Source organism: Dipodomys merriami, unplaced genomic scaffold (genome assembly GCF_024711535.1).
Source record: "Dipodomys merriami isolate MVZ:Mamm:240054 unplaced genomic scaffold, mDipMer1.0.p SCAF_45, whole genome shotgun sequence".
Classification (NCBI taxonomy): Eukaryota; Metazoa; Chordata; class Mammalia; order Rodentia; family Heteromyidae; genus Dipodomys; species Dipodomys merriami.
Window position 1 is genome coordinate 11,747,109 of NW_027206013.1, and position 17,747 is coordinate 11,764,855.

General features: G+C 45.6%; 1 protein-coding gene and 3 non-coding genes across 7 annotated transcripts; 3 read left to right on the plus strand and 1 right to left on the minus strand.

The window, feature by feature from the left end:
- Positions 1–1,793: 1,793 nt before the first annotated feature.
- Positions 1,794–12,493, minus strand: LOC138808524 (NAD-dependent protein lipoamidase sirtuin-4, mitochondrial). Of its 4 annotated transcripts, XM_069994808.1 has the most exons (5): positions 7,612–7,731; positions 4,993–5,490; positions 3,685–3,979; positions 3,380–3,592; positions 1,794–2,140 (listed from the first exon to the last, which is right to left on the minus strand). In XM_069994808.1, the coding sequence occupies exons 1-4, from the start codon at positions 7,674–7,676 to the stop codon at positions 3,440–3,442; spliced, it is 1,011 nt and encodes a 336-aa protein (XP_069850909.1). In that variant the 5' UTR covers positions 7,677–7,731; the 3' UTR covers positions 1,794–2,140; positions 3,380–3,439. The 4 variants fall into 4 exon arrangements, with proteins under 4 accessions (XP_069850909.1, XP_069850910.1, XP_069850907.1 ...); XM_069994809.1 differs by lacking the exons at positions 1,794–2,140; positions 7,612–7,731 and adding an exon at positions 12,445–12,493 and having other exon boundaries at positions 3,445–3,979; XM_069994806.1 differs by lacking the exon at positions 1,794–2,140 and having other exon boundaries at positions 3,445–3,979.
- LOC138808538 (U4 spliceosomal RNA) lies at positions 11,963–12,103 on the plus strand. The gene has a single exon (XR_011366487.1). It is a non-coding gene; the product is annotated as a U4 spliceosomal RNA (small nuclear RNA).
- A 243-nt stretch (positions 12,494–12,736) lies between the features above and the next one.
- Positions 12,737–12,877, plus strand: LOC138808539 (U4 spliceosomal RNA). Its single transcript, XR_011366488.1, has one exon. It is a non-coding gene; the product is annotated as a U4 spliceosomal RNA (small nuclear RNA).
- Positions 12,878–13,507: 630 nt separating this feature from the next.
- On the plus strand, positions 13,508–13,648 carry LOC138808540 (U4 spliceosomal RNA). The gene has a single exon (XR_011366489.1). It is a non-coding gene; the product is annotated as a U4 spliceosomal RNA (small nuclear RNA).
- The last annotated feature ends 4,099 nt before the right edge of the window (positions 13,649–17,747 follow it).

The following is a 17,747-nucleotide window of genomic DNA, read 5'->3' on the forward strand; positions in this document are numbered from 1 at the left end:
AAAATAGTATAGTGCCGGGGCTGGGAAGGTAGCTCAGTGGTAGAGCACTTGCCTTGCATGCCAGAGGCCCTGGGTTCGATTCCCCCGCACCACGTAAGAAAAAAGCTGGAAGTGGCGCTGTGGCTCAAGTGGTAGAGCGCTAGCCTTGAGCTGAAGAGCTGAGGGACAGTGCCCAGGCCCAGAGTTCAGGCCCCATGACCGGACCCCCCCCCCCCCAAAAAAAAATGGTACAGTGCCAGCCTTGAGCAAAAAGGGCTCAGGGACAATGCTCAGGCCTTGAGTTCAAGCCCCAAGAACAACAACAACAACAAAAAAAATGTGGCACCATTGGGAGATGATCATAAATGACTGATTTTTATTTATTTTTGTTGGTCCTGGGGCTTGAACTCTGGGCTTGGGTGCTGTCCCTCAGCTCTACAGCTCAAGGCAAGCACTCTACCACTTGAGCCATTTCCGGTTTTCTGGTGGTTAATTGGAGATAAATGTCTCACAGGATTTCCTGTACTGGCTGGCTTTGAACTGTGATCCTCAGATCTCAGCCTCCTGAGTAGCTAGGATTACAGGTGTGAGCTACCAGCGCCTGGCAAGACTGGTTCTTACTATGCAGCATAGGCTTGCAGAAAATATGGTCTTCCTCTACTCCCCACCCCCACCCATTCTTTTTTATTTTCAGTCCCAAATTTCAATACAATGGTGAATACTGACAAAATCTGTTCCAGAACACCTGCCCCCCCCCACCCAAAAAAAGCTAGAGACTCTCAGGCTTACACACCTTCAGAATGAATGACTCTGAACAAACCTATAGTTGTATAGAAAGAACTGTGTGTTTTTGAGACCTTGGATTACCCTTGAGAACAGAAATTTCCTTCCAAGGCAGGTGCAGGGCAAGCATGTATAGTCTGCCCTAATTTTAGACAAAAGTTCTTTTTAGAGCTTTTGGATTCTTCCATTCACCTCACTTTTTCAAGGGTACCCTGGTTCTTTCTGGCTAACAAAGTAATCAAACAAGTCTCATTGCTTTCCTCAGCAGAAATAAATCATCTTATCAACCTACATGAGAACTGTTTTCTCTCTATAAGCCAGATTCAACACAGGTGTCTGACAGCTGACATCAAGTAGAAATCCTTAGGTGTCATAAAGCCCTTTTGAATTGTTTTTAAGAACATATGTATGTATGTATGTATATATACATAGAAAAGCCACACACCTGGTGTGTTATTAAAAATGATTATTCTTTGGTTAATTAAAAAAAAAAACCACTTAGCAGCTGGGCGCTCGTGGCTCACACCTGTAATCCTAGCTACTCAAGAGGCTGAGATCTGAGGATCAAGGTTCAAAGCCAGCCCAGGCAGGAAAGTCCGTAAGACTCTTATCTCTAATAAACCACCTAGAAAATCAGAAGTAGCACTGTGGCTCAAGTGGTAGAGAACTAGCCTTGAGCTGAAGAGCTGAGGGACAGTGCCCAGGCCCAGAGTTTAAGCCCCATGACTAACCAAAAAAAAAAAACAAACAAACAAACACTTATCCAGCCTCTGGTAGCTCCTACATGTAATCCTAGCTACTCTGGAGTCTGAGACCTGAGGATCATGGTTCGAAGCCAGCCCAGGTCCCAGGTAGGTGTCTGTTAGACCATTATCTGCATTTAACCACCAGAAAACCAGAAGTAGCACTGTAGCTTAAAGTGGTAGCTTTGGGCAAAAGAACTCAGGGACAGCACCTGGGCCCCCAGTTCAAGCCTCATGACCGAAAAACAAAAACAAAACAAAAAAAAATCCAACTTACACCATTGCTCATTGTGTCAAAAATATATCAAAATAGTTCAGTTAAAGATACAACCATTTGGAATTATAAGTCATTTCCTTCTAGCCCTACTCCACAAATTAGTGAAATCTCTGGGTTAGCACTGCAAAGACCACGCCAGTCTATACATTTCCCAGGCCATTTCTTCTACTGGTTGACATAAGAATGGAATGAGTGCAGTTTTCCCATCAAGAGCAATTGTTTCTTTGAAAGAGTCTCTTCAGAGGTTGACTCTCATCTGTTCAGAGATAGGCTATTGAAGAGATGGTAGCTTGCTGCCCTCTATAGCTTGCAGTGAGCTTAATTTAGTTGGAGGGAAAGGGGCTGAATCCTTAGGGATCTGAAAAGAAATGAGGGGGAAAAAAATCAATGGTATGGTAAACTCAGACTAGGGCAGAGGAAATAATGGTGAACTTTAGCCACCCCATCCAGAAAAACAATGACACAGTGAGAACATGATCTGTACTAAATATATTGAATAAAAACAGGATATAGGCTGTGTGCCAGTGGCTCTCTCCTGTAATCCTAGCAACTCAGGAAGCTGAGATGTGAGGATCAACATGACACACTTATTTTCAATTAGCCATTTAAAAAGCCAGAAGTGAACCAGGTGCTGGTGGCTTACGCCAGGAATCCTAGCTATTCAGGAGGCTGAGATCTGAGGATCTGCAGTTTGAAGTCAGCCCAGGTAGGAATGTTCTTATCTCCGATTAACCAGCAAAAAGCCAGAAGTGGAGCTGTGCTCAAGTACTAGTATGCTAGCCTTGAGCAAATAAGAGTTCAGGGACAGTGCCCAGTCCCTGAGTTCAAACCTCTGGGACCCAAACAACAACAAAGAAAACCAGAAGTGGAGCTATAGCTCAAGTATCAGAATGCCAGCCTTGAGCAAAAGTGCTAAGACAGCACACAGACCTTAAGTTTAATACCAGCACGCCACACACACACACACACACACACACACACACACACACACACACACACACACACACACACACACACACACACACACACACACACACACAATACAGTTTTAGTGGGACACCGGCTGAAGTCCCCATGAGACTCTCATCTCCAACGAACCACCAGAAAGCTGGAAGTGGAGCTGTGGCTCAAAGTGGTAGAACACTAGCCTTGAGCTAAAGAGTTCAGGGACAGCCGGGCGCTGGTGGCTCACGCCTGTAATCCTAGCTACTCAGGAGGCTGAGATCTGAGGATCGCGGTTCAAAGCCAGCCCGGGCAGGAGAGACCGTGAGACTCCTATCTCCAATAAACCACCAGAAAACCGGAAGTGGCGCTGTAGCTCAAGTGGTAGAGCGCTCGCCTTGAGCTGAAGAGCTGAGAGACAGTGCCCAGGCCCAGAGTTCAAGCCCCACGGCCGACAAAAAAAAAAAAAAAAAAAAAAAGAGTTCAGGGACAGCGCCCAGAGCCTGAGTTCAAAGTTCCAGTCCCACAACCGGCCACTCCCCCCCCCCCAAAAAAAATGGCCCTATGTTAAGAATCCCAGAACCTTTGTCTCATTGGCCTCCATTACTATTCTCCAGTAGGAATCAGTATGTTAGGTATCTGAGAAGACCTTTACCTTCAGCAGCAGGATTCAAGGGAACGTTCCAGATTTAGGCTCAGGACGATCAGGCTGTAGTCAGTGTGGAACTATTAAAGGCAACAACTCTCCACAGCGAGAATTTAGTTTCAGACATGCCAAATCATCTGATCGTGTGGGCCCAATGTTCAGTATGGCAATTGGTAGCTTCTTCTCCCGGGCAGTGAGGATAAACCTGTAACCAGAGTACACCTGCCCAGACCGGAAACAAAGTGAGATCCAGGAAAAGCTAGTCCAGATAAGAGGAAGCAAAGGGCAGTTACCACCTTGACTGAGTCAGGTACCTGCAGAGAAGATCCTACTACCAGCAAGGAATCAGCTTCCCTCACACGCCTGTGCACAAAGTCAACCTTATCAGGGTTCACTGTGTCCCCGAAGAAAACGACATCTGGTTTCAGAGGGCCTCCGCACCGCACGCAGGACGGGACCTGGAAAGTCTGGACCTGCTCCTCGGAGAGAAACACATCTCCATCGGGAGCCACGCCCTGGGCCTCCGCACTCCAGCTGGGGTTCAGGTCTTGAAAGCGTTCCTGCAGCAACCCCCGAGGAGTCTGCTCACCACAATTCAGGCAGAGGACCCTAAAATCAAACGAGACCTGCTTATCACTGCATTCTTGGGACCTGCAAAGCTGCCGAAGTGCTTAGTCCCCAACTATTTTCAGACCCTCTTATCATCTTCTCTTCTCCTCATATCCACATTTCCCATTCTCCTCCCTTATTAGGTGTCTTTTTTTTTTTTTTTTTTTTGGTCAGTCATGGGGCTTGAACTCAGAGCCTAGACATTATCCCGAAGCCCTTTTTGTTCAAGGTTAGTGCTCTACCACTTTGAACCACAGTGTCACTTCCAGTTGTTGAGTGGTTTATTGAAGATAAGAGTCTCCTGGACTTTCCTACATGGGCTGGCTTCAAACCAGGATCCTCACATCTCAGCCTCCTGAGTAGCTAGAATGACAGGCATGAGCCAGCAGTGTCCAACTAAGTATCATTTTTTTTTGTAATGATTTCTTGTTTCCTTACTCCCTACTTACCCTTCTGTTCAATTATTTTATTATGTGTGTGCCATTCCTGGAACTTGAACTCAGGGACTGAGCTGTTCCAGTTTGTTTTGTTTTTCTCTCAAGGCTAGTGATCAACCACTTGTGCTCAGCACCACTTTCAGTTTTTTGGGGAGTTAATTGGAAATTAGTCTCTCATGGATTTTCCTGCCTGGGCTGGCTTCAAACCTCCATCCTCTTTTCTTCACCTCCTAAGTAGCTAGGATTACAGGTATGAGCCACAGGCTCCCGGCTCTACTAGACTGCTTTTGTCTTTAATAGCAAATGCTTAAAGTAATTCCTTTGATACCTAAAACCAGTGTTGTTGTTGTTTTTCCCCTCTATGCTTTGCTCAGTTCATCTCTGTAATGATCAGTATCTCTTTTCTTGGTTTAGGGGCATGCTTAGCACTCATGGGGCCTTGGGTTGCATACCCAGCCACAACAACAAAAGTCATGCTCCCTGCTGGTTTCCATGCCAACGCCCTCTGCTTTCTCCACTCTACCCCTGATCAGGTCACAAACCATTTCCCATTCCAGCCATGCCCACTTCCTGCACCTGTGCATGCACCCATGCAGCTCCGTCAAGCGCTGATTGCCTGCTTTGGTGTGCAAAGCGTCCACATTTTGAGTCACCAACCAGTGCAGCTTTCCTCTTTTCTCCCAGTTGCTCAAAGCCCAGTGGGCAGGATTTGGCTGGTGGGCTGAGAACTGCGGCCAGCCCACAAAGTTTCTTGCCCAGTAGCGCTGGCGGATGGGAGCACTTCGTACAAAATCTACATGCTGGATAGGTCGCCGGTCCGTTCGAGCATACAGTCCCACCTTTTCTGACCGGTAGTCTGGGATTCCTGATTCAGTTGAGATTCCTGCTCCGGTCATCACTAGAAGTTTCTTGGAAAGGGTGATGAAGCGTTGTAACTCTTTGACCTTCTTAGGGTCCAAAGGAGGACTTGGTGGCACAAATAATCCCATGGGTCCATGTGAGCAAGGCCGGCTGAGTTTTGTGATCCAACGGCTTTTCATTGACCTGTAAGTCAATCCACAGCTCATCCTCATTCTACAGAAAAAAAGAACCCTCTTGTGAGAAGCTACGTTGTGCAAACAGAAGTTAACCACCAACTGATGAATGGATAAGCAAAATGTGGCCGATCTATATTGTGGAGGATTATTCAGCCATGAAAATAACAATCTGATATATGTACGTGGATGGAGACGTATGTTAAATATAAGAAGTCGGTTATAATCTGGCTGTTGGTGGCTAGCTACTCAAGAGACTGAGATTTGAGGATCATGGTTCTAAGCCAGCTGGGGCAGGAAAGTCTGAGAGGCTCTTATCTCCAATTAACCAGCAAAAATCCAGAAGTGGAGCTGTGGCAGAAATGATAGAACACTACCTTTGAGCAAAAAAGTTCAGGGACAGTGCCCAGGCCCAGCCCCAGGACTGGCAAAAAAAAAAAAAAGAACCAGTGGAGTCACAATGATAGACACAAAAATAAAGAATTGTCTTATTGTCTTGGCAAGGCAAAACTTACTTCTGGGATGAGTATGCCATCAGCCAAAAACCTAGCAAGCAAGCACAAGAGCAGGCAGGCTGCTCCCCTATTAATCCCTAACACTGCTGACCCCACCCCTCTGCTCAGTTTGGTTGAGCTCAGGTTCACAATCTGCTCATGACTGGCTAGTTTGAATACATAAGATGTATTCACATAAGGCTACATTGAAATAAGATTAACAGTACACAAGTAATGCCAAAATATACTGGCACCCCATGCTATTTCTTTTTTTTTTTTTGCCGGTCGTGGGGCTTGAACCCGGGGCCTGGGCGTTGTCCCTCAGCTCTTCAGCTCAAGGCGAGCGCTCTACCACTTGAGCTACAGCGCCACTTCCGGTTTTCTGGTGGTTTATTGGAGATAGGAGTCTCACAGTCTTTCCTGCCCGGGCTGGCTTTGAACCACGATCCTCAGATCTCAGCCTCCTGAGTAGCTAGGATTACAGGCGTGAGCCACCAGTGCCCGGCTCCCATGCTATTTCTTTAACAATCTGAGGTGTGCCTTAATTCCACTTTGAAGAGAAACAAGTTTAAGACAGAACTTGGCATTTCAAAACCTTTTCCTTATCCCAAAGCAATTCCTTTTTGCCTTAACAAGAGCCAAGCCACCAGGCGAAAACTAGAATGTTTAAGCAACACACTTTGATAGAAAAGACAGGTTTTCTCACATTACAAAAACTTACTTCCGATTTTATAAATCTGAGTTCTTTTATGGCTCCTTAAACTAAGAGAAACACATTGGAATTCCAATATGTCAGGTTTCCCAAACACCAGCACCACCCAGTACAGGGGGTTGAACCAGGGGCCTCTTGCATATTAATTAGCCAGTGCCTACCTCCCACCCAGCATGTCAAGTTCATGAAGCTGTTCAGACATTTCAGGCTTTTGCTTTTACATACATAACTAAGCTCAACACACACACACACACACACACACACACACACACACACACACACACACACACACACCTACCTTTTATTCCTTCATTTCCTCCAGTTATTCCATTGCAAAATTTTGTCACTAGGACACAGACAAGAAAAACCCTGCCTGACAACTTTGCTAGCTCTAAAAAAAAGAGAGAGAGATTTTGGCATGTTATTTGACATAACACAAATTTTCTCTCTCTCTCTGTCTCTCTCTATATATAAACATTATATATTCCAATCCTAGGGCCTGGGAAGGTGTGGTAGAGTGCTTGCTTTGCATGAGGCAGAAAAAGCCGGAAGTGGCGCTGTGGCTCAAGTGGTAGAGTGCTATCCTTGAGCTGAAGAGCTGAGGGACAGCACCCAGGCCCAGAGTTCAGGCTGCACAACAGACCAAAAAAAAAAAAAGAGTTAACCCTAAACATTATATACTCCATTATTTCTATATGCAAACATTATTTTATGCTTAGCTTTCTAAACCCAAGTTCAGGACCCCAATTTAACATGGCACAATAACTTTGGAGTAGCTAAACACACAGTCCAAAGGTCCAGGGAAACAACTGCTGTCTTCCAGATCTCCCCCTCCACACCTCCAAGGACAAAGAGGAGAAATGGACTTCCTTACAAGAAATTCAGGATGTCAAAAAAAAAAAAAAGGCAATTCAGGATGTCCAGAAAACCTAGAGCCCGCATGAAATATGCTTACCTTTCACAATTTATGGCACGCCTCAGCCACAAGGCTGCAAAAGCATCTTGGGAAATGTAGTTCATGAAGCAGATATGCTGCAAATAAAACTACAACTCCCCGAATCCCACGTTTCTCCTGTTTGAGGGACCTGGAGTCTCACAGAGCGCCCCCTGCCGGTCTTTCCTAGTAACAAGAGTGGAACCTTAGTTCAGCTTAGTACAGCTCTCACCTGAGCTAAAGACTCTTCACAGAGAAGCAAGAATTTAAGTACCAATGAACCCAAGCAAAATTTTGGATGCAAAACAGCATTTAAACAGCGTTGTCCTAAGATTTTATGCTGTTTTAATAATGGATCTATATCTGATCCATCTTTACCTTTGGTGTTTAATGTTACATTGGACACAATGGAATCAAGATCCTTGCTGTGTGTAAAATAACCTTGTAGGGGTTGTGAAGAAATGCGTTCACAAACATCTGAAAATTGGATGTATTATGTTGAATAGGGATAATTAAGTATTATCAATGCACTCACTAATGCACTCACCCACTTGGCTTCTTCAATGTTTTTTTTTTTTTTTTTTTTTTTTTTTTTTTTGTCGGTCGTGGGGCTTGAACTCTGGGCCTGGGAGCTGTCCCTCAGCTCTTCAGCTCAAGGCGAGCGCTCTACCACTTGAGCTACAGCGCCACTTCCATGTTTTTGTTTTTTTAAAAAACCAACATAATAGGTATTTTTCACTTGCAGAAATTCTGACTTTATTGGTCTGAGGAGAGGCCTGGGAATCAAATGTTTACTTACTTCCTCGCTGTTCTTGGTTGTTTCCAGTGATAAAAATAGAAGGAAAGAAAGTCTTAGGTTCTATCACCCCTCAAAAAAAAATTTTTTTTTGCCAGTCCTGGGGCTTGAACTCAGGGACTGGGCACTGTCCCTGAGTTTCTTTTGCTCAAGGCTAGCACTCTACCACTTGAGCCACAGTGGCACTTCCAGCTTTTTCCGTTTTGTGGTACTGATGAATCAAACCTAGGGCTTCATGCATGCTAGGCAAGCACTCTACAACTAAGCCACATTCCCAGCCATTGTACCTTTGTACAATGTGTGTGTGTGTGTGTGTGTGTGTGTGTGTGTGTGTGTGTGTCAGTTGGGGCTTCAATTCTGGGCTTGGGCACTATCCCTCAGCTCTTCAGCTCAAGGCAAGCACTCTACCACTTGAGTCACAGCACCACTTCTGGTTTTCTAGTGGTTTATTGGAGATAAGTGTCTCACTGACATTCCTGCCTGGGCTGGCTTCAAACCACGATCCTCAGATCTCAGCCTCCTTAGTAGCTAGGATTACAGACGTGAGCCACTGGCACCTGGTTCACTTTTTTTAGTATGTGTAAAAAACTATAAAAATATCAAAATATTTACATTTCAATATTATGAAAATTTTCTAACAGGTTACTTTTTTCAGTTCACGAGGTGGAATACACATCTTTTGTAGAAACTGTCTAGAAATGCAGTACACTTGGGTTCATGACGCAAATGGCAGAATATCTAACTACAAAGGAGGAAGTGCTGAGTTCAAACCCTAGTACTGATAAGACAAAAGGGAAAAAAAGCTACTGAACCATTCAGTAAAGACATCCTCTCTCTCTCTCTCTCTTTTTTTGGCAATCATGGGGCCTGAACTCTGGGCCTGGATGCTGTCCCTCAATTCTTCAGCTGTAGACTAGCGCTCTCCAACTTGAGCCTCAGCCCCACTTCTGGCTTTTTCTGCTTATGTGGTGCTGAGGAATCGAACCCAGGGCCTCATGCATACAAGGCAAGCACTCTACCACTGAGCCACCTTCCCAGCCCCAGTAAAGACATCCTCAAAAGCTAGGAAGTTTCTTTGAACTTATGAAATCAATTTGATTAATTTAGATTATTTGACATTGATCCAGTCTTTTTTTTCCAGCTGGTTATCCTACCCTACCAGTTTGTGCTGTGTCATAAATTTAAAAGTAACATATACACATCAGCACCAAATAGACCGAATTTTCATATCTATATGATAAGCATGTAAATGTTCGGAGTCATTATTTAAGCCTCTTGTGTCTGTTTTTGGGGGGGAGGTCTGGTTGTGGGGCCTGAACTCTGGGCCTGGCACTGTCCCTCAGCTCTTCAGCTCAAGGCTAGCGCTCTACCATTTGAGCCACAGTGCCACTTCCAGCTTTTTTGTTTTTGCTTATGTGATGCTGAGGAATTGAACCCAGGGCCTCATGCATGCAAGGCAAGCGCTCTACCACTGAGCCACCTTCCCAGCCCTGATTTTTTTTTTTGAGTGTTACTATGTATCCTGGGCTGGTCTCAAACTTGCAATCCTGCCCAATCTTTTCAGTGATAAAATTACAGGTGTGCACTACCAAACTCAGCTATGCTTAATTTTTTTTTTTTTTTACAATAAAATGGTGGAGGGAAGGTCACTTTCTCAGAGACTGCTGTTTCATTTTTAATAAATAGAAAAAGTCAAAATCAAGATATGTTGAGGAATATAGTTCAAGGAGGAAAGAAATTCATAAAGAGGTTTCAAATAGCTATTTGCAGTGTAAAGCAGTCAGTGAGGGAGAGACAATTGCTTTACGTTGCATATACATTGCATTTCCATGGGCATAACCTTTCAGCTTTTTTCTGAATTAAAAAGTTTTTACAGCCGGGCGCTGGTGGCTCACGCCTGTAATCCTAGCTACTCAGGAGGCTGAGATCTGAGGATCGCGGTTCAAAGCCAGCCCGGGCAGGAGAGACCGTGAGACTCCTATCTCCAATAAACCACCAGAAAACCGGAAGTGGCGCTGTAGCTCAAGTGGTAGAGCGCTCGCCTTGAGCTGAAGAGCTGAGGGACAGCGCCCAGACCCAGAGTTCAAGCCCCACGGCCGACAAAAAAAAAAAAAAAAAAGTTTTTACAAGGGGCTGGGAAGGTAGCTCAGTGGTAGAGTGCTTGCCTTGCATGCATGAGGCCCTGGGTTCGATTCCTCAGCACCACTAAGCAGAAAAAGACAGAAGTGGTGCTGTGGCTCAAATGGTAGAGTGCTGCTAGCCTTGAGCTGAAGAGCTGAGGGACAGCACCCAGGCCCAGAGTTCAGACCCCTGACCGACAAAGTTTACACTGAAAAGTGCTGTATGTGGGTGGATGGTAGAGCCCTCACTTAGCATGCAGAGAGCCCTGGGTTTGATCCCCAGCATGAAAAAAGTGAAAAGAAAAAGGTTACAGAGAACTCTTTTGAAATGAACAGGACTGACATATGATCCAGCAGCATCACTTTGACTTAAGTATCCAAAAAAAAAAAGGAAACTAGAAACTCAAACTGCTACTTTATACTCAAGCAACTTTGTCTACAATAGCCCAGGGAGGAAACAGCCCCACGCACTGAGGAGGAACGATTGGATAAACAAAATCCACTCAACGAGGTCATTCAACCGTAATGAAAGGAGATCTAGACACGCAGCACCACGTGGACGAGTATCATGATAAGTGAAATACATCAGAACCCCCCAAAGGCCAGATATTGTATCATTTCATTTATGTAAAGTTTCTAGCGTGGTCAAATTCATGCAATAGGAGTGTGTTGTCAGTGGCTAGGGTGAGAGAATGGAGAATAGAAATTAAGGAAGACAAATAGGTTCTGGAGCTGGGCTCCGGTGGCTCATGCCTGTCATCCTACCGACTCAGGAGGCTGAGATCAGAGGATCTCGGTTCAAAGCCAGCCAGGGCAGGGAAAATCCGTGTGACTTTTACCTCCAATTAATCAGAAAAAAACGGGAGTGGCGCTGTGGCTCCAGTGGCAGAGCGCTCTCCTTGAGCTGAAGAGCGCAGGGACAGCGCCCAGGCCCAGAGTTCAAGCCCCACAAGACCAGAAAGGCAAAAAAAAAAAAAAGAGTCTGGAGGTGAATAATAAGTGATGCTTGCACAATAATCTGAGTATATTAAATGTCATTAATTCACCCTGAAATCACTTAAAATGGTACATTTTGTTGTATATACTTTATAGATTTTAAACAGCAGCAGCCAAAACGCTTTGGAGAAAGGTTTACACTGTGAAAGGTGAGCCACCAAGGCCAATCTCCGCAGGCACCCATCCCTGTCAATCTTCCCTCTGTCTTTGCATTAAAATCTATTAGCATCTGTTCCTCCCATAGTGCTTTGCACATTCTCCACGTAAACCTAGTGAGTGAATCACTAGTGAATCACGCTTATGTAGTCTCAAAAGTTCCACGTCCGATGGCGTTTCACGGCATAATTTTTAAGATAGATAAATAACGGGAGTTTACTTTTCCCCCCTTCAGACTTAAATTCACCTTTCTGAAATAGGGACCTCACTTATTGGGAATGATGGCCAGGAGGCGGAGCTCTTCAGCTTTGCGCAGTGGCAGTATCGTAGCCAATGAGGTTTATCCGAGGCGCGATTATTGCTAATTGAAAACTTTTCCCAATACCCCGCCGTGACGACTTGCAATATAGTCGGCACTGGCAATTTTTGACAGTCTCTACGGAGACTGAATAAGTCGTGTTTAAGAAGAGTCCCTTCGGTCCTAACTGTGCTCACTTGTGGCTGTGTGCGGGTAGTTTAGTTGGGTAAGTTGTAGTTTGAACTCTCTCAACAACTTTTAGTAGCATTTTTCTTACTTTGCTTGTTTTAAGTTGTGGTTTTCACTACCCATGCTTGTTTTCTTTTGCCACAATTAATACTGAAGGTTGCGATGCCTTCCCTTATAATTATTTTCATAAAAGCAGTTCCACTCTCTCCTTAAGAACACCCCTGTACTCAGCCCCATAACGTATTCCCCCGCAACACACACCACCTCCTTTGTCTCCCTTGCTTTCCTCCCTTACTCACCCAGGCTCTTGTTGCGGCTTCTGTTCTAGAAGTCAAACCCAGTCATCTCTGTGACGTCAGGCTTATTTGCATAAGAATCCCCATCATCCCTAGCGATCGTCCGGCTAGTTCACAAATCGGGATATATGGGCACCAGATAACCATTAGTAGAGAACTTCCCGCGCCGAGGGATGGAGATAGAACTATGCAAATAGAAAAGGCTTTATACAGTGAATGTGTGGGTAAGTAACTCACCCTCATTGTAAAGGGCGATGTCATCCCTGAGAGAGGAGAGTGAGGCATGCTGTTCTTTAGCTTTGCGCAGTGGCAGTATCGTAGCCAATGAGGTTTATCCGAGGCGCGATTATTGCTAATTGAAAACTTTTCCCAATACCCCGCCGTGACGACTTGCAATATAGTCGGCACTGGCAATTTTTGACAGTCTCTACGGAGACTGAATAAGTCATGTCCTAAGAAAGAGGATTTCATTTGCAGTTGTACTACGTTTGTTGCGCCTGTGTGCTGATGGCTTTCTTTACAGTTTTTTTTGTAGTTCTGAAACTCCACCGCGAACTCTTGCTGAAATTTTTTTTATTTTGCTTTCTAAGTTCTGGTTTTCATCTCCCGTGTTTGTTTTGTTTTGCCACACTGAAGGTTGCGACGCCTTCCCTTTTATTTTCATAAAAGCAATGACTAACCTCCTTAAGAACACCCCTGTACTCAGCCCCATAGTGTATTCCCCCGCAACACACATCACCTCTTTTGTCCCCTTTGCTTTCCTCCCCCACTCACCCAGGCTCTTGTTTCGGCGTCTGTTCTAGCAGTCTTAAACCCAGTCATCTCTGTGACGTCAGGCTTATTTGCATAAGAATCCCCATCATCCCTAGCGATCGTCCCTCTAGTTCACAAATCGGGATGTATGGGCACCAGATAACCATTAGTAAAGAACTCCCCCGCATCGATGGACGGAGATAGACCTACTCAAATAGAAAAAGCTTTATACAGTGAATATGTGGGAAGTAACTCACCCTCAATGTAAAGGGCGTTGTCATCTCTGGGAGAGCTGTGAGGGGCCTTACTTTTCAGCTTTGCGCAGTGGCAGTATCGTAGCCAATGAGGTTTATCCGAGGCGCGATTATTGCTAATTGAAAACTTTTCCCAATACCCCGCCGTGACGACTTGAAATATAGTCGGCATTGGCAATTTTTGACAGTCTCTACGGAGACTGAACATAACTGGTTTGCAACAATAAGTGCGGGTTTTAGTCTGCTCTAAATTACTGTAGACTATGCTTGTTGGATTTGCAGATATATAGCAATCCCAGATGTTCGTAGTTGCAGCTGCTCGCAAGAGAAGATCTGAGCAACCGGCTGGGAAGGTGGCTCAGTGGTAGAGCGCTTGCCTTGCATGCTCAAGGCCCTGGGTTCGATTCCGCAGCACCACATAAGCAAAAAGAAAAAAGCCGGAAGTGGCGCTGTGGTTCAAGTGGTAGAGCGCTAGCCTTGAGCTGAAGAGCTGAGGGACAGCACCCAGGCCCAGAGTTCAGACCCCACGACCGGACCCCCCCCCCCAAAAAAAAAAAAAAAAAAAAAGATCTGAGCATCTTTGAAGCGGTTCTGTGGCCCAAGTAGAGCTCACCCAACCCCGCCTTAAACAAAAGAGCTCTGGGACAACTCCCAGGCCCTGAATTCAAGCTCCACGACCGACATTATGACAAAATAAATAAAATTGGGTCTGGGAAGGTGGCTCAGTGGTAGAGTGCTTGCCTTGCAATGCATGAGGCCCTGGGTTCGATTCCTCAGCACCACATAAGCAGAAAAAGCAGGAAGTGACGCTGTGGCTCAAGTGGTAGAGCGCTAGCCTTGAGCTGAAGAGCTGAGGGACAGTGCCCAGGCTCAGAGTTCAGGCCCTACGACTAAATATAAGCGGTTAACCACCAACTGAACTATTCAAATAACAGGAATTGTGCAGCTTTACTCAGGTCCTTTATCCTGTTCCTACTCAGGAGCTGGTATCTGGGCCTGGATCAGCTTTGGCCTACATTCCTGAGAGACACTCCTCCAGCCCATAGCAAGAGAATGTTCATCCAGGCATATCCAGGAGGCCCAAGTCCCTTCTTTATAAAGAGCTCATGGTCAGGAGAGAAACCTCAAATAAAGGAGCAGCTCAATAAACAGATTATTTCAATGTTGTGAGGATGAAAAAGGAGAGATGCCGAAACCATCCGGAAAATTAATGCTCACTGTGTACCTGGTTCTGTTGAATGCTCACTCTGTACCTGGTTCTGTGCAACATGCTTAATTTGCTTTATTCCACTCAACTCTTGCAGAAGCCATCCCTTTCCCTCCCTTAGCCAGAGAATTGAACACAACTTCCTTCCCCACCTGCCCAACCCTCCTTCCCCAAGCTTAGGGCACTGTCCCTACGTCCCTAAGCTTTTTTGCTCAAGGCCAGAACTCTTCCACTTGAGTTACAGTACCGCCTCTGGCTTTTTAATTGTTAATTGGAGATAAAAATCTCAAGGACTTTCCTAGATTGGCTGGCTTCAAACCTCCATTCTCAGATCTCCACCTTCTGAGTAGCTAGGATGACAGGCGTGAGCCACTAGCCCCAGCTGCAAGATCTAATGATGTTGAGTTTGAACACCTGTTTAAGGTAGCTAGCAACTATTCCCTAACTATAAAGGTACAGGCTTCCCTAAGTAATAAATAATCTGTGGAATAACCTTTGGACCTTTGGCCTAGAAACCATTTGACACTCTAGCCTTTTGCTTGCCACAATCACTCCTCAAGCCACTTCCTGATCAGGCATCAAGGTATAGTCAAAGCAGTAGTACCTGTCTGGGAGGCACAGTATTCCTACTGTGTAGAAATAAGAATTCTAGCCAGGCACCAGTGGCTCCCGCCTATAATCCTAGCTACTCAAGAGGCTGAGATCTGAGAATTGCAGTTCAAAGTGAGCCCAAGCAAAGAAAGTCCATGAGACTCTTATTTCCAATTAACCACCAAAAAATCAAATGATTGAGGTGCTTACTTTGGGAACATAATTTAGACAGATCCCAAAAGCTTAGTAATGAAGAAAAGTACTATTTTTATGTGTAACAAGGCAAGTAAAGACTGAGACTGAAAGGAATAACTTAGTCTTTCCTGCCCAGGCTGGCTTTGAACCGTGATCCTCAGATCTCAGCTTCCTGAGTAGCTAGGATTTACAGATGTGAACCACTAGCACCCTGACAGCTCAGATTCTTTTTTACTGAAAATGTTGACATTTCATTATTGTGGAATTATTCTTTTTCATTTTTGGTTCCAGTCCTGAGGCTTGTGCTCAGAGCCGTGGGGCACTGTCCCTGTGCTTCTTCGGCTCAAAGCTAAGTACTCTGCCACTTGAGCCACAGCACCACACCACTTTCAGCTTCTTCTGAGTGCTTAATTGGAAATAAGAGGCTCATGACTTTCCTGCCCAGGCTGGCTTTGAACCACAATCCTTACATCTTAGACTTCTGAATAACTAGATTACAGGTGTGAGTCACCAGGGCCCTGCTATTTTTAGCAGTACTGACTGAGGCTTGAACTAGTTACTCAGCTTGCTTGTTCTATGTACCATTTCAGCCACACGGCCAGCCAGTCTGACATTTTGCTGGTTCATTAGAGATGGAGTCTTGCAGACTTTTCTGTCTGGGCGAGGTGCAAACCATGATCCTCTGGATCTCAGCCTCCTGGAGTAGCTAGGATTGCAGGCATGAGCCAACCTTCTGTGCTTTCATGTAACTCATAGGAGCTAGAAAAGGGAAGTAGGAGGAAGGTAACCCTCACCTACTCTTCTGAGCTGGGTCTGAGTTCAGACCCAACCTTTGTCCTCCAGCTCTTTCCCAAACAGGATTGTAGGACTGGGTGAGGCAATGGACCAATCTGGGCCCATCCCCAACTGACCCTTTCTTCACCACCATGTATGGAAGTAGCCTCAGATGTCCTTGGTCCTGATGAAACGCAGTCCTATCCCGGACCTACTTCAGCTCCAGGTTGGAAAAGCGCATGTCTGAAGGCTACCTCAGCAGAGAAAGACCTCCACAAGTCCCCAGACAATCTGCTCAGTGTTTAAACACTAGAGCGTGTTTGAAAGAACCACCAACTGTAGTTTAAAAATATCCTGCACCCAAGGGGCCCACAGTGTCTGTCTGAGAACAAAGCTGCCTCACAGATCCTAGACTTCTCCATCACCAGGGAAATTAAATGAAAAGCCAATGGATTGTCCTTTTCCCTTAGCACTTTCAAACCAGATTTTCTTAGCAGGGTGCCAGTGGTTCATACCGCCTATAATCCTAGCTTCCCAGAAGGCTGAGATCTGAGGATCATGATTCAAAGCCAGCCTGGGAAGTCCATGAGACTTTTATCTCCATTAACCCCCCCCCCAAAAAAAAGCCAGAAGTGGAACTGTAGCTCATATGGTAGAGTGCTACCCTTTAGCACAAAAGTTCAGGAACAGCCGGGTACTGTTGGCACACCCCTGTAATCCTAGCTTCTCAGGAGGTTGAGATCTGAGGATTGCAGTTCAAAGCCAAGACCAGGCAGGAAAATCCATGAGACTCTTTGTTGGTGGTGGTGGTAGTGGTGGCCGTGGGGCCTGAACTCTGGGCCTGAGTGCTGTCCCTCAGCTCTTCAGCTCAAGGCTAGCACTCTACACTGAGCCACCTTCCCAGACCCCATGAGACTCTTATCTCCAATTAACCACCAGAAAACTGGAAGTGGCACTGTGGCTTAAGTGGTAGAGTGCTCGCCTTGAGCTGAAGAGCTCAAGAATAGCACCCAGGCTCAGATTTCAAGCTCCAGGACCAGCAAACAAGAAACAGACCTTTTGAGTTCTGAGTCTTGGCTCCATTATTCTCTACCTGTATGAACCCATGCCACTCATTTGCTTACTCTGTGGGGTATCAGGGAGGATAGTTGTAAATGGAGGAGTCTTGATCATCTTTTTTTTTTTTTTTTTGGTCATGGGGCTTGCACTCAGGGCCTGGGCGCTGTCCCTGAGCTTTTTCATTCAAGGCCAGTCCTCTACCCCTTTGAACCACAGCACCACTTCCAATTTCTGGTGGTTCATCGAAGATAAGAGTCTCATGGATGGGGCTGGGAAGGTGGCTCAGTGGTAGAGTGCTTGCCTTGCATGTATGAGGCCCTGGGTTCGATTCCTCAGCACCACATAAGCAGAAAAAGCCCAAAGTGGTGCTGTAGCTCAAGTGGTAGAGCTTTAGCCTTGAGCTGAAGAGCTGAGGGACAGCGCCCAGGCCCAGAGTTCAGGCCCCATGACTGGCAAAAATGAAAGGAAAAAAA